Genomic DNA, 24,621 nt, shown 5'->3' on the forward strand with positions numbered 1-24,621 from the left:
CCAACTCCTGGTGAATACAGATCCAAACCCCCTTGGCTCTTAAAACAAAGAGAAATCAATCAGGTTCTTAAAAAGAAGGCTTTTAATTAAAGAAAAAGGTAAAAATCATCTCTGTAAAATCAGTATGGAAAATAACTTTACAGGGTAATCAAACTTAAAGAGCTCAGAGGACCCCCCTCTGTCTTAGGTTCAAAGTACAGCAAACAAAGATAAACACTCTGGTAAAAGGTACATTTACAAGTTGAGAAAACAAAGTAAATCTAAGACGCCTTGGCTGGCTTTTTACTTACAAGTTTGAAATAGGAGAGACTTGGTTAGAAAGATGGGGAGAACCTGGATTGATGTCTGGTCCCTCTCAGTCCCAAGAGCGAACAACCCCTTAAACAAAGGGCACAAAGCAAAAGCCTTTCCCCCCCCAAGATTTGAAAGTATCTTGTCCCCTTATTGGTCCTTCGGGTCAGGTGTCAGCCAGGTTACCCGAGCTTCTTAACCCTTTACAGGTAAAAGGATTTGGAGTCTCTGGCTAGGAGGGATTCCATAGCACTGTACACAGGAGAGCTGCCACCCTTCCCTTTATAGTTATGACACCTTATTTGCATAGGAGCCATTGAACCAGTTCCCACTGAGTACAGGGGAAGAGGATTTAATTCAAATACTTCTTGGTTCTTAAAAGGAAGGGAGGGTGGAGACTGATTCTAGATCTAAGGATGCTGAATAATACCTTTGTCAAGATACAGAAATTCAAGATAGTGACACTTGCAGCTATCATTTGATCTCTTCAGGACGTGTCCTTTCATATCAGGATACACCCTTTTCCAGGAGGTTCCTAAATGCCATGATAGATCAGGAACGTTACTAAGATCGAGTCCTTCCCTTTAGACTGTCTACTGCCCCTTGGGGTGTTCACAAAAGTTCTGGTGGTATTCGCTGCACAGCAACTGGAGGTGTGCGAAGTTCTGTTCAAGAGGAGGTCTGGGTCATCCTTCTGTAGGAGACATCTTTCTCTTCTCATAGTCAGGGGTCTACTTTACACCTTTCCCCCAAAGCCGCTCATCCAGAGGGCCTCAAACAAAATCAGATGAAACAAAGCCAGTCATCGTGATTGCAGCAACCTGGCCAAGACAAGTGTGATTCCTTTACCTCTCCTCCCATCCAGCTGTCAATGTTCAGAGAATGCCCAGTCTTCTCAGTCAAGACTCAGGGACCATTCTTCATTCCATCCTGAACTCTCTATAGCTCAAGGCTTGATACTTAAATAGCTTTTAGGGTTAGAACTCTCCTGTTCAGGAGAGGTTCAAGAAATCCTGCCTATTAGTAGCAAAAATTCCACCAGAAGGACCTACTTTCAGACATGGAAAAGCTTTTATCACTGGTGTACCTACTGTCACCTAACTCCTGCTGATTCCTCCATCTTGGAGGTTCTGGAATATCTTCTTCCTCTGAAGAAAGGGAAATTTTTCTTATTAATTCCATTACATTTAATCTAGCAGCCATAAGTGTTTCATTCTCTGGTGGAGGGTTTCTCTGAATATGCTTATCCTGTAACTTCCAGATTCATCAAAGGGTTAGCAAATCATTTCCCGAGTGTTAGATACCCCTCACCTACCTGTGGCTTAAACTTAGTTCTCAATATTCAGATGAAGCTTCCATTTCAATCGCTAGCTAGCTGCTTGCTTCTGAACTCTCCTACTTAGTGGCTATTACCTCTGCCTGAAGAATTGGTGATCTAGCAGCTTTCATGTCTGGCTCTCCCTCCCTACACTGTTTTTCAGAGAAAAGGAATCTCCTTGAACACATCTGTGTTTCTTTCACAAAGTTATATCAGATTTTGACATAAACCAGTCAATTCATCTTCAGTTTTCTATCCTGCACCCAATCTGCCTAGGAAGAAAGCTCCCTTCACACTTTGGATGTTAGGAGAGAGCTGACCTATTATTTGGACTGGACTAGACCTTTTTGAGCCTCCAAGACACTTTTTGTTTCTGTTGTGGATGGAGCTAGAGGAGTTTCCAGTGTTTGCGCAGAGACTTTTTAAGTGGGTTTCTGGATGTATCCTCTCTTGGTATACAGCTGCTAATATACAATGACTAGCATTATAGCCCACTCTGCCAAATCTAAGTCTGTTTGTTGCCTTGCTGAGGGATGTTCCTATTGTAGAGATTTGCAAGGCTGCTACATGGGCTTTGGTCCACACCTTCTTGAGACACTATGCCATAGCTGATGATTCTCGGGCAGATGCTGCCTTTGGTTCTGCAGTTTAGAGTCAGTCCTACATCAAGCTCTGACACTCCCACTGCCTTCAGACAATACTGCTTGGCAGTCACCTCTAGAGGAGCACCCACAGGGACACTACTCAAAAGAGAAGTTACTTTGCTTGTACAGTAACTGGAGTTCTTTGAGATGTCCCTATGGGTTTCCACTACCTACCCTCCTTTCCCTCTGCTTTGGAGCCTCATTTTCTTAAGGCTTTGTAGTGGAGAAGAATCCAAGGGCAGTCCATCTATCTCCATTCCATATATCCATAGTACAGGGCACAGTATAGCTAGGCGTGTGCACAGAATGAGCACTGCTATTGAAAATCTCCAATTGAAGGCACATAGAGCACATGCTAACCTCAAGTGGAGCCCCCTTAGGGACATGCATCTCGAAGAACTCCAATTACTGTACAGGGTAAGTAACCTCTTTGGAAATCTGTTTTTGCAGCTGGTGTTTGCACAGCTAGGCCTTACATTTTGACCTTCATTTCAGAAATTTTTGACACTGAGATATTTTTAATCTTTGCATTCAAAATAGGTTTAAACATATTTTCTGTAGCTGAGTATGGGAATGGCCATATAATATAGAGATGCTGTAATTATGGTGGATGAGTACAAGGGTCCAACTACTGTACTTATATGGAAGATTCTCTCTTTGCACAGCACAACGTGGTCTCGGTTGTGACTGAGGCCTTTCGGTGCTACTAAATATAAATATTTAATAATAATAATAATAGAGAAAAGACAGCAGATGCAGATGTAGATGCAGAAACAAAACTTTTTGTGGAGCTTTTATTTTGTCCTTTTGAATGTTGCTTTTTCTATTTTGCTTTTTTTTTTTTATTCCATTCTCACTCAAGTTAAGAAAGTGGACTGGAAAATAGCCTTTTTACACTGAAGTGCTGTTTCTTAAATTGCTTTCTTATGAACCATTTGACGAGCAGTAAAACAGATTCCCCCCCCCCCCCTTCTTTGTATTGTTACATTTTCAACTTCTGTGTCACTCTGAGGTGTTTTTCCACCTCTGTTGTGTGTGTTTTATTTTTTATATATATATAAAAGCCTCCTATTTTGCCCATCTCAATCTTTTACAAGCCTTTTAGGTTTTAATATTACTATTGAAATAATGATCTGTGCTGGAGAGGGTAATTCCACTTGGAACAGCATCTTTTAGTTGAGCCATTGTGACAGTTGCTAAATTTTTCCTTTAGAGTGTAGCGGAAAGTATAACAGATACTGAAAATTATGGAATAGACTTAGAACTATGCCACTCCTAGCATTCATATGGAAAAACTAGTTTCTTTGAGGATTTTTTTAAATCTTGGGCCAATGCAAGACAAATGATCTTTTAAAAATAGATAATTAACAGCTGCTTTAATACACATAGTAGTGAAAACCACTGTGCCTCTTGTCTTATGAGTTTGTCCTGGGATATAGATGTTGATCATATAATAGTTTTCACAGATTTGTCATTTTAATATATACTCAGTTTCTTCAACAATATTTTCTTTAACTTTTGTTCTGACGCCTTCCTCCACTTGTGTCATAAGAATTCAGCTGGAACAGTTCTTTCTGTTTCCACAATAATATCCTTGGTGAATACCATTAGTACTACTAGTTTCTTCAGTAGTCAGCTTTCTCCCTGTATAAAAGTTGACTAATAATCTTTCTCTAGTGAAGTATTGTGTTAGACTTAATGTACCTCATTAGTGAATATAGAGACTGTACTCTGAATCCTAAAACAAAGATTTTGGGAATGGGTTGAATTGAGAAGCTTATTTGATCTTTGTTACCTCCTTATGATTTTGGCATCTGTGTGATTTCCTGGGGAGGAGGAGAATCTTAGGGGTCTAACATAAAGCTTAAAGATTCCATCATACAAACACAAATCTCTGACATGTCTTTTTCTTTGACCTGAAAAGCTGCAACTTTCCTTCCAAACTGAACTTTGTTCTTGACTGTCTCCGTTACAGAAACATTTTATTTCTATTACACTTTCCTTCCTGTATCTAACTCATGGAATCGCTTCCATGGCACTTCATAGATGTTCCAAGTAGCACATTGTTATACTCAGCCACTGAGAACTGTTGGGAATTTAGTTGTCCATTTTTACTGAACAATAAAATGTCATGCCGATGAAATATGAGTTTTATAATAGGAATATAGCAAAATAGCTATAAAGAGTATAATATTATTAATTTATCAAATTGATGTGAAAATTAAGCATCTGACTTATTTAATTATACTAGACACCTTCTAGTATAATTAGTCAGGTGCTTAATTAGTTGTCATCAGTTTTCTGAATTCATATTCACTTCACAATCATATCAGTATAATTTCAGATGAAAGTGTTTCCATTAAAAATCAAAGTTCAAATTATCAACTAAAATGTAATCTCTCCCTTACACCTTCTCAGTTCTCCCTATCTCAAAAGGCTACATTTAGAATACACCTTTATAGTATATAAAGATTGATAGAACAAATCCTGCATCTTGACAGGGAGTTAGACTGTATGACCCTTGCGGTCCCTTCTAGCCCGATAATTGAGCCCTTTTCAACAAGATATGCCACGATGTGAGGGGTTTAAAAAAAAAAACCCTGAATATCATCCATCCAGGAATCTGAATTTCACATCCTTGCAACTCTCCTTTATTGGAAATATAGTGGTCCATCTGTTCTTGTCTTGTTTCCAGCAACATCAAATATCAGATGCTTCAGAGCAAGGGGTAAAAGCCTCAAAGTGCAGCTGACTAATGCAATACTATGACATCTCCAGTTTTAATCTTTTTCAAAACACAGCTGATTTACATAGATGATTTAATCATATGTTTGCTGCTACATGGGTTTCTAGTGCTTGAACTGTATTCAGTTTATTTTAATGTATGCTAGTGTGTTCTAGGCTCAAATAAGCACCATACTTTTTAAAAGTTTTGGCTAGACTCTGCTTTACCACACATGGATTTCATTTTCAAATATAGTTCAGATGATGGCAATGGTCACAAGGGGGTTGTAAATCTAAATTAAAACAGCTGCCAAGTACCTTTTTCACAAAATAGGACAGAATTAAGAGAAACAATCTTTTCACAAATGAAGACTTAAATTATTGGAAAACAACTTAGTTGTGGGACAGGACAACCTGATATTTGATGTTTACCAATGTGCAAATTAAGCTGTGTACAAAGCACTGAGAATCTCTTGTAGAATGTTATTTGCCTACATTCTGCTTCAGGTACCTATAAAATGAAATCCCTTGATGTTTTTCTTTTCATCACAGCAATACAAAACACTTTTAAAGCTGATCTTGATTACATTGTTTTTTTGTAAAATCTTATGTTAATCTGTGATTAGTACTTTAAAAAGCTTGTACACGATAGTTTAAAATGGAGCTTCTGTTGTGATTCTATACTTTGGTTCTAGTGCCAAATAAAAGGAAATATTTCAGTGTAGCGCTACTACAAGGAAACAACACTGCTGTAGATTGTTCCATACAAGTTGTAATTTTTTTGACGAAAACTAGAGCATTAAGATTATCACTGTTTAAAGAATTCTACTTTGTTGGAACACCAGACTTGTGTCCTGTGCAAATATAAGCCAGATATTTGTGCCCCTTACACAATCATATGAAATCTTGGCCCACTAGATGTCATTTCCCTCCATTGTCTCCTCTCTCCCAAAATAAATGCTATTATGCTGCAAAGATTTGTTGATGAATGACCTCTGTTGTGGAGGGAAATGCTGACTTGCAAACCTGTAGATTAACTTTCTTGTTAAAACCCTTGGCAATATTAAATATAAATGCTGCTTGGTAGTATCATGCAAGTGTTGTGTGCTGTAAAGTGAGTGATGCTGGTTTGTTGACTAAGCCTGGTCTCTCGGGGCTTGTGTACATTACCTGCAGGATCGACGGGCAGCGATTGATCCAGCGGGGGTTGATTTATCGCATCTAGTCTAGACATGATAAATCAACCACCGAGCGCTCTCCCGTCAACTCCAGTACTCCGCCAGAGCGAGAGGTGCAGGCGGAGTCGACGGGAGAACGTCAGCTGTCGACTCAACGCAGTGAAGACACTGCGGTGAATAGATCTAAGTACGTCGACTTCAGCTACGTTATTCACATAGCTGAAGTTGCATAACTTAATTCGATTTCCCACCTCCCTCAGTGTAGACCAGACCTCAGTGCCCAGACTAACAAGAGTTAGGAGTTCTCAGATAGTAGCGTTCTTACCCAGTGGTGAGTGTGTGCATCACATGTGGAACAACAGAGACTGCCTGACCAACTGAGTGCCATTATTGATTGGATCAAATGGGGTTCAGTTCTCTACCAGAAGAAGAGATGCAGAAGCTTGGGAAAGTAAAGAATTTGGGAGATCGGGATTCCAGAATGGATGTCAAGAGCCCCTTCCCACTCTCAGCCGCTTCTCTTGGGAAGTATAGAAGGCTATATAGATTTGGAACAGCTAGTAGTTCTTGCATTGCCGGGAAATGTTGACATTGCTAAAACATTCCTTTGAAAGCGATTCTATCTAGGGCAGGTTTTGGTTGGGGCTAAAGGGGTGGATGTAATTAAATTGCAAAACCTTTATTGTGTGTGTGTGTGTGTGTGTGTGTGCGCGCGCGCGCACGGGAGACGTATGTATATTAAAATATACTTAATTGTAGTATTGATTTTCGGGACCGAAGTACTGAACTGTTAAAGTTTAGGGGCAGTACCTTTCAAAATTTTTGAATGTCAATTTGAAGTCACATTTTCCTTTCTGTTGTTACCAGTATTTGAACAATTGATATTTACTATTGCTGACTTTTTCTCTCTCTATCCACAATAGCCTAACTCTGGTGAGCTGGACCCATTATATGTGGTTGAAGTCCTATTACACTGCAGCAAAGAGAGTTTGAAGAATTCTGCTACTGAGGCTGCAAAGCCAGCAAAGCCTGATGAGAAAGGAGAGATGCAGGTTTGTAGTTCAGTTTCATTGTCAAATATCAATAGTGTTAAAATATATTCTATATAGCAGGGGTAGTCAATTGGCGGTCCGGGTTTGGCCCACGGTTTGCCTGACGCTTTTGAATGGACCCAGAAATCTTTATATTTAATTATTATTTATTTTTGTTTTTTATTATTATTATTTTTTTCGTCTGGACCTTGACCAAGAAATTTGAACCTTGACAAAAAATAATTGATTACCCGCTAATAGCATCTTTCAGAATATATCATAAAAGCCTTTGCAAACATTAAGAAAAGAGGGGAATTTTATTCTCTAAGAAAGTGAAGGGAAATACATTGATTGATGTAGCTTTACATTCTTAAACAGCTGCTAGGTTTCACCTCAGAGGAAGCTGCTTTTCAGTGGTGAACGAAGTGGTTCCTCTATATCTGTTACTTAACTCAAAGGAATGTTGTGTGATGTAGCTAATATTTTATAAGTGCTTTGAAATAGCTGGATGAAAGACTCTTAAATCTTCAAAGTACTTTATAAATTTTAGAAGTGTGCTAAGAATTATATCGCCGCCAGGTGCACAAGTATCATTGGTTTCTCTAGGATATCTAGTTGAAATTTTAAATTTTCAAGGGCAGCTACACATCTTCCTTTAAATGTAATGAAAAATGCGTGACTGAACTACCTACCCTGCTTTGAAACTCACAAGCACTGCAGTTGACTTGATCATACAGTTCTACACGTACTGATTTTAGCTTGTGGGTCTTGTTCATCTTTGAATATCATGATCTTCTCATATTTTTTTTTTATTTAAATACGATTTTTCTTCTTCTTTCTATGAGCCTCTAAGCCTTGCCAGTTCACTTTAACCTAGCGTTTCATTCTAAAACACTTACACTTCTAGCCATTTTCCATTTTGTAATATAATAAAAAGCAATGCCTGATTTTGAGATAAGAACCACAACTCAGGAAAATACATAGCAAAATTGTATAGAAAACATGATGACACTTCAAGTAGACTTGGCAGTTTTCAAGCCCATAAAATGGTATCAACCATTTAATCTCAAGGTTGCAGAAGTGGGTGTTCACCCTGCTGTTTTATGCCATTGCCCCTTTATTCTACAAATTCTGATTAAGCTGAAGATTTAACTCTGATTCCTCCGTGTTTGTCTTGTTAGCACTCAGGAATGCTCATGTGCTTATTTGGTTGCCAGATAGGATCTTTTACATTAACAGCTATTCTTACTACTGCATCTTTAACAGTTAGATCTCTGTTAGCTCTTGGGAAGAGGTGGTTAAGCAAGAAACTTCAAAAAGTGATAAGCAACAGAGGGTCCTGTGGCACCTTTAAGACTAACAGAAGTATTGGGAGCATAAGCTTTCGTGGGTAAGAACCTCACTTCTTCAGATGCAAGTAATGGAAATCTCCAGAGGCAGGTATAAATCAATATGGAGATAACGAGGTTAGTTCAATCAGGGAGGGTGAGGTGCTCTGCTAGCAGTTGAGGTCTGAACACCAAGGGAGGAGAAACTGCTTCTGTAGTTGGATAACCATTCACAGTCTTTGTTTAATCCTGATCTGATGGTGTCAGATTTGCAAATGAACTGGAGCTCAGCAGTTTCTCTTTGGAGTCTGGTCCTGAAGTTTTTTAGCTGTAAGATGGCTACCTTTACATCTGCTATTGTGTGGCCAGGGACCTAACCAGATCAGCTACAACATCACCGGCTCATTCACCTGCACGTCCACCAGTGTTATATATGCCCTCATGTGCCAGCAATGCCCCTCCGCTATGTACATTGGCCAAACTGGACAGTCACTATGCAAGAGGATAAATGGACACAAGTCAGATATCAGGAATGGCAATATACAAAAACCTGTAGGAGAACACTTCAGCCTCCCTGGCCACACAATAGCAGATGTAAAGGTAGCCATCTTACAGCAAAAAAAACTTCAGGACCAGACTCCAAAGAGAAACTGCTGAGCTCCAGTTCATTTGCAAATTTGACACCATCAGATCAGGATTAAACAAAGACTGTGAATGGTTATCCAACTACAGAAGCAGTTTCTCCTCCCTTGGTGTTCAGACCTCAACTGCTAGCAGAGCACCTCACTCTCCCTGATTGAACTAACCTCGTTATCTCCATACTGATTTATACCTGCCTCTGGAGATTTCCATTACTTGCATCTGAAGAAGTGAGGTTCTTACCCACGAAAGCTTATGCTCCCAATACTTCTGTTAGTCTTAAAGGTGCCACAGGACCCTCTGTTGCTTTTTACAGATTCAGACTAACACGACTACCCCTCTGATACAAAAAGTAATAGAAATCCTGTTTTAAAGGCCAGAATAGTTACTGCATCACAAGTCTCCTTCCATAGGTGTTTGGACAGTTGTGTTGGTGTCAAAGACTTTTTGATCAGATTTTTTTAAAATTTATTCAGTATATTCTAATAGATTAGAATATTAATATTAGTCTGATATGTTACAATTCCTCAGTTGGGTAATAGGACATCTATGTGTGTCTATAAAGACAGCATTTTTTGGGTATGTCTACACTGCGATTAAAAACCCATGGCTGGTCCGTGCCAACTGACTTGGGCTCGTGAGGCTTGGATTGCAGGACTGTTTAATTGCAATATAGATGTCTGAGCTTGGGCTGGAGCCTGGGGCTCTAGGATCCTGCAAGGTGGTTGTCTTCTGTTCCTTGTATGCTCTCTGCTTTCTCTTAATACCCTATTTGAGATGCTTGAGATCCAGTTTGGTCTGCAATCCTTCCCTGCAATTTTTTTCCTGTTGCCTGGAATGCAGGCTCCAGATAGTTTCTGCAACTTTGACTTAAAGTAATTCCAAGCCTCCTCCACATTCAGATCCTTGAGTTCCTCAGTCCAATCCCCTTCCCTAAATAATTCCCTTAACTTTTTCAAGTTTGCCCTTTTGAAATCAAGGACTCTAGTTGCACACCTATTTTTGCTTATCCTTCCATTTAGTTTAAACTAAATTTACTCATGATCACTCGAACCAAAGTTGTCCTCTACAACCAGTTTCTGTGATTTTAGACTTCTGCACATACATCTACATAGATGACTCGAGTGGTTCACAATCTTCACACCCAGCAGACAACTCACTTTGTGGTTCTTCCGGTAATCATGAACCCAACTATCTATATTTCTAATAATCAAATCTCCCATTATTATAACCTCTCTCTTAAATAACTGAGGTTCCCTCCACTGGAGGGGTATCCTCAGTATGAGAGGATACCAGGATATCTGGAAGGGATAATAGGATTGTTTCCTTTCGCTCCAGTATGCTGTTCTCTTTCTCCAAGACTTTTGTCATCCTCAGCAGCACCAGGGCTGTCAGACTGGGGGAGGGACTGCTCTGTGTCCCTGAAAATCTCGTCTGTTTACCTCTCTGTCTCCCTTAGCTCCTCCAGTTCAGCCACTCTGGCTCAAAAGCCTGTACCTGGTCTTTGAGGGCCATGAGTGGCTTGTACTGAATGCATGCATATGCCACCCGCCCACAAGGCAGGTAATCATACGTGCTGCATTCAGTGAAATAAACTTGATGGCCTCCATTCTGCTGATGGACTTCTGCCTGCGTTATTTTACTCTTGCAGGGGTTTGTTTTGTTTTTACTCTTTGTTTTTTGGGGTTCAGTGGAGTTATAGTTGAACATTGAGGTGCATTGGCAGATAGAAAACATGGGGGGAAAATATGGGAAAATTTGGACTGCATCTGCCCACAAACTGTGTGTCTGAAACCAGCACTATTAGTTCGTCACTTTAATGAAATTAAGTCTGAAATTTGAAAGATATATATTTTAAAAGACTGCAGTATCGTAGTTCTTTGTATATTGAAAACTATCTGAAAACCTGCAAAATCTGTTTTGTGGTGTTTGTTCTGACAGAACCCTATTTTGAAGTGCAAGGATTTCAGTCCTCTTCCAATTAAGCTTGCATTGCAAGCTGTATCTTTGATGTACTTTAAAGAAGTGCTTTTTAACTTTAACTTTTGCCCTTTATTTAAAAAAACCTACTATGTACTGTGGAAAATAATCCAATAGTTGCAGAGATGTTTATTAAATTATGAGTAAATGAGTTTTGTAGAATGTTAGGTTTAACTATCTAGCTGCACACAGAAAATATTTTTTTCTTGTATGTGGTAAAACATAGAACCCACCTTATCTGCCCATAAAGCTATTGTAATGGACATGGTAGAAGTTGCTTTGGTAAACTAATTTCTTCAAAATCCCTAAAGCCAAATTCTAATGATATTTCTACAAAGTACAATTTAATGCTACTACTTTGCTATAACAGACTCTTCCCTGAAATACAAATGCATGTCACAATTTGCTAAATAGAATTGGGACATGCAGAAGTACGATAGTCAGAGTTAGCTTATTAACAACATTTTCACACTTACAGATTGGGAATTATTGGTGCTTAAATGCTTGCTGATGAGAATAGTGCAAATATAGGCCCCAACTCAGCAAAGCATGTGTTCAAGTGGTTTTAGGTATTAAAGTTACTTTTCTAAAGTTTGTGTACAGTACGTCTCACTCTGATATCCTTGCATTCAGATTTCAGAAACAGAAAGCCTTACAAAACTCTCTAAAGATTTGGTTACTTAATATCTAGTAACTTTTGAATAGTAGGCATAATGTCCATTACATGTATGGGGGACACTTCATAATAACTTCTTAATGATATTTCATGCTTCTGTCATACCCATTGAACTTTGTCACTTGCATAATGGTAAGATTATTTCTAACTGCTTAATAAACATGCCTTCAAAGTTCTCTGATCAGTGAATTACTAAAAACATTGCAGTGGAGATTGCAACAGAGTATAAACAAGTAATGAAAGAAGTTGAGAATATACACGCTAAAATATGGATGCCCTTTTCTCAGGTATTGTATTGAAAACAGTCACATAAGTGTTTACAGTAATGTGAAAGATGGAAGTTTGTCAACACATGCAGCACAAGCTCTTAAACCATGTTATACAGAAGACATTTTGATAGCTATTAGCAGGATTGACTTAGCAAGGCATGTTGGTAGTCATACTTGTACATCATATCTGAAGAATTTGAAAGAAGTTTTGCAAATGCATGAGACTACTGACTAACTGGACTTAGTTACAGTTCAGAAGATTGTGCTGTTTATTTTTTTTTATAGACTTTCAAGGACATATTAACCTCTGTTTTTTAAAGCACTATTTAATTAAGCTTGGCAGAATTTGATTTTTATTTTATAATTTCAGTATATAATATCTGTTTATTTTTAAGCTTTTTTCCAAATTTTATTGATATTTAAATTTTCATAGTTGCGGAAAATTATGGAGGGAGTCAGATAATAGGGGAGGGATCAGGCAATTATTTAATGATGGTAGATGTTGAGATTTAAAAATGTAAAGCTTTTTATAACCATAAAAACACAAATTGTCAATGTCACATGTCAAAATATAGAGTATATATCCTTAAATCAAATTCCAATACATTCTCAAGCAGCATTTTTTCTTTCTTCACCTATTTGTAAATTTAAATTACTATTATTATTTATTGTTGTTGTTGTTGTTGTTGTTTTTCATCCCTGTGTGGTGAAATTGGCATTTACTGACATTTACCGATTAAAAAGCCAATCCTTTCAAGCCTAGTAATGATCCAGAAGAAAGTTATTTATAAAGACATTGGTTGAACTATTTAAAATAGAATGAAACAAGGTGTGCTAAACAGAGAGAAGACTAAAAACATTCAGCGACTAATACTTTAACTTTTGTACTGAACCTTGGAAAAAGAGGGGCTCGGTCTTTTCAGTTATTACGTAAGCAAGACATTTTTCATCTTACTTGCATATTTAGAACATTATTTTCAAAAATGTAAAACAGCACATATTCATATTTGTATGATAGTCTGTTTTGCAATTTTAAAAGAGAAGACTCCAAAATAGGAACAGAATGAATTTAAGTAGGCTTTATTTTATGTACAGTTTTTCGTAAGGGACTTTGGCTCAGATTTTTAAAGGTGTACAGGCTTTGCTGTGCTCAGCGTTGCAATGTCTAACTGATTTAGGAGCATAAATCTTTTTTTTAAAAAGGGATTTTAAGCATTTAGACTAAATCCCAAGTGCCTAAAACCCTTTTGAAAATCAGGCTCCTAAATCACTTAGGCCTTGCAACGCTGACCAAAGCCAAGCCTAAATACCTTTTAAAATCTGGGCCTTTTTCTACTATTGCTAAAGTAATAACTAACATAACACTGAGGGATCATGCAGTTAATTATAATTTGAGCATGACACCACTGTTCAGTTAGTTTCATGTGGTCAGAAAATCTGTTACAAAATCGGGTAGGAAGAATTCTTTAGCCAACATTTCAACATGGGTTATTAATTCTGTTCCGGATACAGTGTACAGTTGTTACAACTCTGGAATAATCTGCAAAAAAAATCACAATTTGCTTTCTGCTAAGAAGTTAGAAATTAATGAAAAATGAATTTTACAATGATTGAAAGGCATCAATAAAAATCTCCTGTATTGTTACTTTATCATTTACCGCACTCTTTTTTTGTTGTCAGGTTGTTCCTGTTTTGGTGCATCTTCTCTCAGCTATCAGCAGTGTCCGACTTTACATACCCAAAGACCTGAGGCCCATTGACAATAGGCAAAGTGTGTTAAAATCTATACAGGTATGTAACTTCCACAAGAATTTTAAAAAACAAAACAAGCAGTATACTCTAAACAGCCAGACACAATAGGGCATGAGAACACTGTTTCTTACATTCACATTCAGGTTTGCTTCATGTCTTCAGTCATCTGAGATTTAGTGTTTTAGAAACAGAATACATGTAAAACATTGGTTGCCTTCAAACAAAATGACTTACCTGATTATTTTAAAAACTGAAATCTAATGTGCCTAGTTTCAGCATATATGAAACTTCAATAAAAGTTTCTTCTATACTTTAAATAGTCTAATTGTGCCATTTGTTTTGTTTTTCAGTATGTCCTTTAAATGTACATTTTAATCTATAAAAATTATGTTGCTACTAATGTCTACATTCCAAAAAGTGCATTTTTAAATCTTTTTGTTCCAGGAAGTACAGAAGCGGTTCCCTGATGGAGTACCATTATTGGACCCCATTGATGACATGGGCATCAAAGACCAAGGACTGAAAAAAGTCATCCAAAAAATAGAGGCTTTTGAACATAGGATGTATTCACATCCACTTCACAATGATTCCAGTTTGGAGACTGTATATAAGCTTTGTGAAAGAAAAGCACAGGTGAGGGATGGACTATATCAGCAATTAGCTGAAGGCACAGCCAATAAGTGTGCCCCTCTCATTGATTACATTTTATCTGGAAAGCGAAATGTTAGTCACCCTCCCCCCCAAAAGCAATATTGTAGAATCTCAGTAGCTCTGGCTGAGTTTTCATGGAGTACGCTTTACTCTTCGAGGAATTTGATAGAAAGTGTGCAAATCCGATCTGAAAAAGATTTATCTGGAAAAATTGACATGGACCAGAATGCTGCTCAGTTGTCACTAATCCTAATCATTAAGAAAAATTAAGTAGCGATGTGCATAATACAAATAATGTGCATTTTCACATATGCCAGATATACTTTAAAGTGACCAGTTTTTCTACACTTTCAGACTATTCCCAAAACAATTCCAGAAAGATTGATAGGCACGGTGTAAAAGACTGTTTAAAAACTGATCCATATAAAATATTTGATAATCAAAATAAGTGAAATCACACACTGGGACAAATTCTCTGCTGCCTTTCATTCATTGTAATCCCACAGAAGTCACTCAGTGCCCAAATCTTCCATTCTTATTCATGCTGAAATAGCACCCTTTTTCGCTGAGTATACTCATTAAAATGAATAGGACTGTTGGACTAAAGTGCTACTTAGCTCCAGTTAGGCCTGGTATCGGAGCCTGGCTCTGATTGTAAATTAGCCTAGAATTAGGCCTCCAGTCTAGTCTTCCTTAACTGTGTGGTGCCAAGAGGGCTGGGGACAGCAGTGTTGGAAAGCTCTTGGAATCAAAGGATTTAAATTTATTCATTTTGAAACTGATTATCCTACCCTACAATTATCATCAAGAAGGCGTCTGTCATCCTATTGGAGCAGTTTATTACAAGTTTTATGGCACAGTTTATTTGTATTTGATTATTGTTGGATGGCCTTGTGGTGAAGGCACTAGCCTGGGACTCAGAATTCCCAGCTCTTCCACAGACTTCTTGTGTGACTTTCATCTGTGTGTGTGTGTGTGTGTGTGTGTGTGTGTGTGTGTGTGTGTGTAAAATGGGGATAATATTTCCCATCCTCTTATGGGTATAGATATACTATGATGATGGAGGCCATATTGTTAGTACATGTCTTTAAAATACAACTACACCTCTACCCCGATATAACGCTGTCCTTGGGAGCCAAAAAATCTTACCGCATTATAGGTGAAACCGCGTTACATTGAACTTGCTTTGATCTGCCGGAGTGCGCAGCCCCGCCTCCCCAGAGCGCTGTTTTACCGCGTTATATCCGAATTCGTGTTATATCGGGTCGCGTTATATCAGGGTAGAGGTGTATCTGTATCTTTGTATTCTGCTGAAGTTGTCTTAAGTGTCTGTGTTAAGAATACAGGGTCTGAAAAATTTTGTACACTTCTGGGGTTCACAGATTGCAGTGGATATTAGAACAGCAAAGCGAGAACTAAAGAAAGCCAGAACTGTCTTACAAATGGATGAGCTCAAGTGCCGCAAACGTGTATTGAGAAGATTGGGTTTTGCCACATCTTCTGATGTCATAGAGATGAAAGGACGAGTTGCTTGTGAAATCAGCAGGTAACTGAAGGTTCCTATGGAAGTGTTATGCATACATATGCCTTGCTGAACCCTGCTGATGCTTAACATATATTATATTTCTAATCCTAGTTACAGCATGATAGAGGCCACTTTTAAAAGCCTTTAATAGGAATGCACATGTTAAAAATACATTTTCTGTGCATTATAGAGAACAGTGATTTTCTTTAATCCCTTCCAAAGAAAAAGGAATAAGCTAGTGAAAGCAATAAGATTGTAATATCCTAAAGATAAAATGTAATGGAAATTTGAACTGATAAGAAAATGATCTGTTAAAAGGCCAGGACAATGGCTTTTCTTTACAAAGCCCGGGGCTTAGTCTCCTGTAATATTTACTGTATCAAATATCATACATTTATGCCATGACAGCTAGGGCCCCCTAAATTTCTATAGCCCAGTTCCTTGTATTCCATTAATCCAGATTGCCCATAAACTGTTAGGTGTAGCAACAGTTATTCTAATGTCAGTTCATTGACGCTACTGAAGAGTACAATTTAATTGATGCCAAAGGGCTGCAGGAATAGATGTGTGAAAAACAATAAATGTGATTGTAAGAAGGTAATGCATTTACTAGGCATGTACCATGTTAGAACAGATATTTCAAAAAAGATTTGGATGGGATCTGTATCAATTAAATCAAACTTCAATATCTCAGAAAATTTGTCAGATTTATTTTGTACAAGTGCCTATAGCCACTAAAAACTTGTAATTCTTGGTAAGTACAATTATTTTTTAAAACTTAACACCACAGTAGGTGCTGTTTTTGTGCCTGCTCCATGAAATTGTTGCCCTAATTCTTTCTTGCTATTCTGATGTATCTTATTACATCAAATAACACAGTAGAATTAAGCAGTACATAACAAGAAATTATGAAATTCCATACTTCCATGTAATTTAGGAATTGTTTGCTAATTGTCTACTTTTCTGTATTGAGCTTTTACATTTTTATTTTCATTTGAGTTTTGCCTAGAAAAAGCCTGAAGTAAAAGTGCAACAGTATTTTAGCTGATGCCCAATCAAAGAAAACTCATGATTTGTCTGCAGATCTGTTTTTTATATAGCTCATGACCAGGTTTGCTTTAGATTTTATAAGCACACTGAACTGTTTGCTATATCCTATAATATCATGAAAATGTCAATTGTATCCTGTTAACCATCTCTTCTCCAACAATTGCAATCCCAGTTTCTCAAGGCTTTATCACAAACCAAATGTTCTAACCCTTTTTTTTTTATTATTCTGTTGTCCTTTCTCTGGATCTGTATAATCTCCTTTATGTCCTAGCTGTCAAAGTGATAACTAACACTGGGCATAGCTGCTGTAACAATTCGCTTGTAAACTGGCAAGAGATTCTTTGTGGCTAAGTAAAGCTTTTTTGGTTTAGAGGGACTTGATTTTTTTCAGAAACATCTTTTCTCGCTTCTCCTTTCCCTTCCCCGACAAATCAAAATTAATTTTCAGTTTTCCAGTAAACTGTCAAAATAAAAAGCTATTCTCTCTTGTGCACGCAATGTACTTTATAATGCAAAATGTATAGAATTGGAAATACTACTTTAAGAGGTCTGTTACTTAAGCTTCCGTCTCATTTTCTCCATTATAGTGCTGATGAACTGCTCCTGACAGAAATGATGTTTAACGGGCTCTTCAATGACTTATCTGCAGAACAAGCAACTGCATTACTAAGCTGCTTTGTATTTCAAGAGAATGTGAGTTACTTTTCAGAAATCATAGATTTGTTTGTTTCTATCTATCAAAGCTATAGTAGAACAACCAAATTCATGTTCCAGTAAACACCAGACCCACACTGAAATCAGATTTCCAGGTTTCCACTTTACTGAAGTACAGACCAGTGAGGGTTGCTGACTGGTCTAATTCTAGTCAAGCACTGACTATTCTCCTGCCTCTGCTATAGCTGTCACAGTATTCACTAGGAGTAGATGGTCTTCCCTGCATTTCTGATAAAGTCTTTAAGGTACTACAAAGACAATTGTGAATTTTGAAACTATAAGCATCATTATCAACCCAGCAGGATAAATCAAAAGCTGATTGGCGTGAAGTTAATAACAGTAAGTCCTGGGGGAGAGGAGTATCAAGTGAGTTTTTACTGCCAGAAAATTAGGTAATTATAAACATGGTGAAATACAACTGAAAAAAATCAATTAAATGTGTTTGAGTTGTGTGATGAGCAGTACCCTGATGATTGCAGTACCCAGCTTCACAAACTGAGTCTAGCAGCATATTAGGTTGTATGAAAAGGAAAATAAGTTTCAAAGAAAAGAAATAATGGTATCTCCTATGGAAAGTGTCAGGCTGCATCTGGAATATTGTGGTCTGTTTTGTTTGCCTAAAGCGGTCTTTAAAAGGATATGCACGAATGAGGGGAAAGTACAGGAAGGTTCTTGGACCATCTTATGGTAGTAATTTTTATATAACTAAAGAAAAAATAGTAGTATTTGGCAAGTTGTGATAAAATCAAATTTTAGCAATCCCTCTTCTCTCTGACAATAGCACTTCCATCCCTCTCCTGGAGTGGCAGCGTTACTTTAACACACGCACTCGCACTCACTCTTTGTGAGCAACAGCTTCAATTCCTTCACATAATCTAACTCGGGTACTTCCAAGTGCCTGTTGTCATAGGTACCGTATCTAAAAAAGACATAAGACTCTGAGGTGAAACATACTAGCAGAGTCATTGTACATGGTCATGATTTGAAGCTACAGGACAAGGTTTAAATTATATTTTGGGAACGACTGCTTCTCCCGGAGCGTGGTTGGAAAGTATAACAATCTATTTTGAATTAAATAGGAGCAAGTAGTATAAAGGAAGTGAGTATACCATGTATTCGGAATACAAATTACAATTGGTTATGCCTACATCTAATCTCTGTGAGTCTCACTGGGAATACTGAGGGTTCTTACAACTTCGGTGTCAATGGAGACAGGGGTGATGGCAATTATCAGCCAATAAGTAGGCTGGATGACATAAACTGAGTTTCTGTGGAAGTGTCTCATTTTGGGGGAGAGTTGGCTTTTTTTTTTTTTTTTTTTTTTTAATGAAGATAATTTCTGGGACAGCATACATGCAAAATTCCTCCTTCTCACTCACTCAGACATGCAGAATGATGACCAGTCACATCCAAGATTTTCCCACTCCAGGCCTCCTTCCTTTGCGTGTCTGTTTTAATTTCTGCCTTGCTCAGAGCACCACATAGGAAGGCTAATCCACTATGTCTAAAAGAAGCCACCCTAAGTAGGACTTCTAAACTTCTTCAGCAGCCCTTGTAGACTCATTGGCAGCCATAGACTTTGCTAGAACTATAATGTTCTGGTGCAGTGACCTAAAAAGCCTTAACATGGTAAATTCAAGTTGATAGTAAAGGAAATATCCACCATCACCACTGAAGCTAAGGATGAATCCATGGACTCCATGAGGCTGGCAGCAAGCTCAGTGTCCAGGCATAAACACTGACATAAACAATAAGGCCAAAGCTGCATACCTCAAAATTGTCAGGTGTAAGCCTATTTAGGGAGCTGCCTAATGAGGTCCTAGCTAACACTGAGAATCCAAACACTTGATCCCCACTCAAGAAAATTCCAAGTAGGTCTACAGGCCCTCTCATGTACAAGGGTGGAAGCTCTTTTCATCTTAACCCACAGGAGAGGGACTTTTTTTTCCAATAAAGTTGTTTAAAAAAAAATATTGGAATTGAAAATATCTGTTAGTATGTCTTACATGAATTATTTTGTTAAAATATTTTCATGAAGATTCAGGACTCTAAACCCCTTGGGGTGACTAATCTGTTGCTGTCTGGTCCCCATGCAGTGGGGTTGTTAACGAAGAGCCTCAAGCCTGACACATGCGTATGGTCCCCCCTCCCAAGAAGCTAGAGTGAAGATTTCAATGGAGGAGCAGCACATCAGCATGCACTCTGTTTTGAGGGAAAATCATACCTACATTGAAAACTTTAACAGTCAAGACACTGCTGTGGTTCCAGTGTAGGTAGCAAATTTGGATTTACAGCAAAACTTGTATTAGGGTTGCCACTACTGACAACTGCAGGGTATTTCTGACTTTTACATGTAAGTCTAGAATCCTGACCTGTGCTCTTGTGGACACCAATAGAGCTGCCGAAAAGCAGAAAACACAATACAAAGATCAAGTTTTTCAGATAAAATCTAAAAGTCTGAGATGTATAGCAGGCTGGAGGGTCCTAGCCCTTTTAAACTTTTTGCACCGGCACATTTGCCATCTTTTAAAATGTGATGCAAATATAAATACACCTCTTATAACGGCTGAGCCATGTCGCCTCTTTGAAATACCCAGCCTCTGCCTGCCAAACTTTCTAAATCATACAGCTTGTCCTGGATGCCCCATTATACTAGCTTCTGATTAAATAAATAAAGCTCAATGACATAATCTGCAATGCTCAGTCATCTGTTTCTGTGCTTTCCAACATAAAAGAAAATGTTCTAGTCATGAACATTTTGATTGATGTGTTTAAGAAGACATCTCTTATGAGAGAGGAGTAAATACAGCTTTTGTCAGAAACAGTATCTCTGTGTTTACTGACTTATAAAATTATACTAATTTCACAAAGACTTCCCCCATTTAGAACTGAAAGGAGTTTTCTAATTTTACTCCAGTATTTTGTGGGGGTGAGGGGTGGAATCCTCACTAGGAGGATTAGAGGCAAGTCATAGTAATGACTGTATATGATGGACTTAAGTAAGAGTTACTCTTTCATAAAAGTATCAAGATCACACATCTTATTTTTAATTCACTTCATAGTGCTAATTGTTGGCAAGGACTTCTGGCCTTTGAAATTCAAAATAAATATTCATACAGTAGTAAAGCTAGTTCCTGTAAATGTGATGCAGTTTGTTAATGCTAGGCGCTGAATACTTCACTATTTATGCAGCTGATACTTGAAGAAATTCAAAGTATTTTCCTGTAGTGATGCTTAGTATTGTGAACATATTTTAAAAAAAATAATTCATGTAAGATATCGCTACAGATGGCTAGCAAAATGTGGCACCTATGTTGACTCTAGAAGTGAAGAGTCGCAGATGCTAATAATTTACTGTAATGGGAGTGATGCCTATGTACGCCATGTCTCAGGAGTAATAGAAAGTTAAGTAACAGAACACATAATAACATATTATAGATTGTAAAATCTATTAGTAACAGCAATGAATCCAGGCTCAAAGCAGGACACACAAGGCTGTTGCACTTGATTAGCCTAGAGATTCTTATTCATACCCATTGACACTTTATACATCATTCTTTTAAAAATAAAAATTCCACCTATACATTTTTCTACATTCTTAATTAAAAGTGAAGCTTCAAATTCATAATAAAATGGCTGTTGATTGGTACATTCTAGAATAATTTATAATATTGAAAATTCAAACTTAAGTTTTAAAAGAGGGACTGTCTTAAGTGTATCTAGTACAGAAAAAGGATGCCTTTTATTCCCATTAGCATGTTTTCTTTATTGAAAGTCAATCTTTTGTGTTCAGTTAATTTATATTTTAACTTTCATGTTAAGGATACCCAGAGAAACAGATAGATGCTCTATTTTTAAATAAACGTACTTGAAGTAGATTCTAGTATTTGTGATAACAGGTGTGAGAAGGCATTAGAAAGGTTTAATGTGGCACTAACATATCTGGTAATGTTGCAGGTTTGATTTTGCATTTAACTTGATTTAAATTGGGAATATGGAGCTCATGAGCTTGTTTAATATTTTCTTTTTCAGTCCAGCGAAATGCCCAAATTGACAGAGCAATTGGCAGGACCGCTTCGCCAAATGCAGGTAAGTTTTCCAGTGAAAATCTTTGAATTCAGTGGGACAGCTCACTGGCATAAAGTTAAGCATATGCGTAAGTGCGGGAGTGAGATTTAATTCTGGTAAAATTGGTGAATTCTTTGTGTAATTATACTAGCACAAGACTTTGCCATCATAATAGTGGATTTTGTTATTCTTGGTTATACAGTCTTTTTTTTGAGGCCTGTGCAAATTAGAGGGCCGTAGCTTCTGTAGTTCAAGCTTATTGCACACACCAGGGACTCTGTGAATTCTTCCATTCCCATTCCCACCCCTTGAGGGCTCCAGGTGTGCCACCCTCCCATCCCCATCTATTTCTGGGACTCCCTGCAGCTCCCCACAGCCAGGGGTTTGCTGTGAATTCCAATGCCCTCCACTCTCCCTTCCCCCTGGCCAGGGACTCTGTATGCCCCCTTCTCCATACCAGGATCCCACAAGCTTCCCCCCCCCCCCCATTAGGGGTTGTGCCCCCCATATTCTCTCCTCCCCTATAACAGGGTCCCCTATTCTTCCCCCATGCTAGGGGCTATATGCATGCCCCCATTCCCTCCATCACCCCATTATTGTTAGTCTGGGATAAAAGTCATTCTAGGGTGTCAACATGTTAAATTCTATTGGGAGGATGAGCAGGGTGGTGGTGTGCAGTAAGGTGTTTATTTGGGTGCCTTCAATGACATGTTTGCGCTATAGACTAGTGGCTCTCAACCTTTCCAGACTACTGTACCCCTTTCAGGAGTTTAGTCTTGTGTATCCCCAAGTTTTGCCTCACTTAAAAACTACTTACAAAAGTTTCACAGCACACCATTACTGAAAAAATTGCTGACTTTCTCATTTTTACCATATAATTATAAAATAAATCAATTGGAATATAAACATTGTATTTACATTTCAGTGTATAGTATTTAGAGGAGTATAAACAAGTCATTGTCTGTATGAAATTTTAGTTTGCACTAACTTCTCTAGTGCTTTTTATGTAGCCTGTTGTAAAACTAGGCAAATATCTAGATGAATTAATGTAACCCCTGGAAGACCTCTGCATACCACCAGGAGTACGCATGCCCCCGGTAGAGAGCCACAGCTATAGACAACTGAAGAGATCCTTGAAGCTGTGTCTCTGCTAACCAAATGCAATCGGCTTCATGTGCCTCTTGTTTTCCCCTTTTTGGTTTTCCACTTTTCCCCAAAATCAGTAGGGTTCTGACTGTTGATGGCCTAGAACACATTACCTGACATTTTGAAATTGATCAGATGCAGAGTTCAAAAGTTATCATGTTATGTTCAGACACACGTAAACAGAGAAATGCCATCAAGTTGCATGTAAGTCCTTCATGAGCTTGGCCAATTAACATGTATCATTCTTAGATTTTAACATACAAGTTAATAACTGCACTGTAAATTGCTTGGTTACATTTATTCTAATGAGATTTCAAATTCTAGTGTAAACTAACTTAAGTTTCTGATTTTGAAGAATTTGTCACAGTGCAACTTGATTTTAAAACTAAACCTTTTATTGCTAAAGGAATGTGCTAAAAGAATTGCCAAAGTTTCAGCAGAAGCTAAATTGGAAATCGATGAGGAAAATTACCTAAACTCCTTCAGACCCAACCTGATGGATGTAGTATACACATGGGCGAATGGAGCTACTTTTGCTCACATCTGCAAAATGACCGATGTCTTTGAAGGTATGTTGCTTTAAAACTTCCATTTTATGAAATGTTAGTGTGGTACAGTTCACAAATTCTGTGTGATTGACTTCTGTTCTTTGTGATGTAGTTAATGTTTGCATTCTTCTGTTGGGAGAAAATTAGGAATCTGAAAGGCCCAAAGTTGGTTCTGAATATCCTTCTGAAAATACTGTAAAGTTACTCAAGCCAGATATTTCAAATATTTGCTTTCTCTGTAGTAGAAAACCACAAACTTTTTCTAGTTTGTGTAGAAATCATTTTAAGTCTATTTAACTGTTTGGTAATTTGGAAACTAAAAAATTTGACTGACCCCTTGATAATAAATAACCAATTTATTTAACCAAAAAGAGTAGCATTTATAAAACACAGAAGTCCTAAACATTGCAGTATATTGTGCTTACAAGAAGAATTTTAATGCTCAGTTTTCTTGTTCAAAGCAGAAATGTTTGCCTCAACAAATCTATAACTCTTGTTACATCAGTTAATGATGATCAGCAAAATAGTATGCAAGGGAAAGTGGAGATTTTTGCTTCATAACTTTAGTTTTGTAAAAGTTAAGTCCTTAGCACTCAATTACAAAGTCAGAGGAGAAAATATTTTGGAAAGAAGCTAGGAGGGAGTCTTAAAAATGTACTAGATAGGGAAGATTCTTTACTTGTCAGCTTTAATGAATATACATCCTGATTTAATTTCAATTGTGATTACAGGAGGTCAGTTCTCCCTCGCCCCCTTTCCCCCCCGCCCCATTCATTGAGTTGCCATAGTAAAATCAGTTTTTTGTTTCCATAACAAAGTCAACAAAAATGATTCATTTTGACATCTAAAGGAACAAAGTTGTTTTCCTGACAGTTTGATTTTTAAAATATGAGATGCAAAGGGACTTGATTTGTATTCTGATGAGAGAATCCATTAGATTCAGTTCAGTGTCTAATGCACTCAGGAATATTTGCGTATTGCTTACTGACAAGTAAAAATGTGGTGGTCTAATTTTCTAGCTCGTCTCTGGTAGATACTTTAGGGACACTGTGCATGCAGTTTGATTTAGTGGAGAGCACAGAATGTGAA

The 24,621-nt window shown here is 37.7% G+C and overlaps 1 protein-coding gene across 1 annotated transcript in view; it reads left to right on the forward strand.

Moving 5' to 3' along the window:
• MTREX (Mtr4 exosome RNA helicase) overlaps positions 1-24,621 on the forward strand; it is an 83,520-nt gene that overhangs the window by 50,832 nt on the left and 8,067 nt on the right. Inside the window, exons 19-25 of the mRNA XM_026649091.2 lie at positions 7,079-7,207; positions 13,759-13,869; positions 14,275-14,463; positions 15,864-16,027; positions 17,644-17,749; positions 21,803-21,859; positions 23,391-23,553. Of these exons, the coding sequence (XP_026504876.1) occupies positions 7,079-7,207; positions 13,759-13,869; positions 14,275-14,463; positions 15,864-16,027; positions 17,644-17,749; positions 21,803-21,859; positions 23,391-23,553 (919 nt within the window). The remainder of the gene's footprint in view (positions 1-7,078; positions 7,208-13,758; positions 13,870-14,274; positions 14,464-15,863; positions 16,028-17,643; positions 17,750-21,802; positions 21,860-23,390; positions 23,554-24,621) is intronic.

The sequence above is a fragment of the Terrapene carolina genome, unplaced genomic scaffold (assembly GCF_002925995.2).
Source record: "Terrapene carolina triunguis isolate 2854851 unplaced genomic scaffold, T_m_triunguis-2.0 Scaffold69, whole genome shotgun sequence".
NCBI classification, from domain to species: Eukaryota; Metazoa; Chordata; order Testudines; family Emydidae; genus Terrapene; species Terrapene triunguis.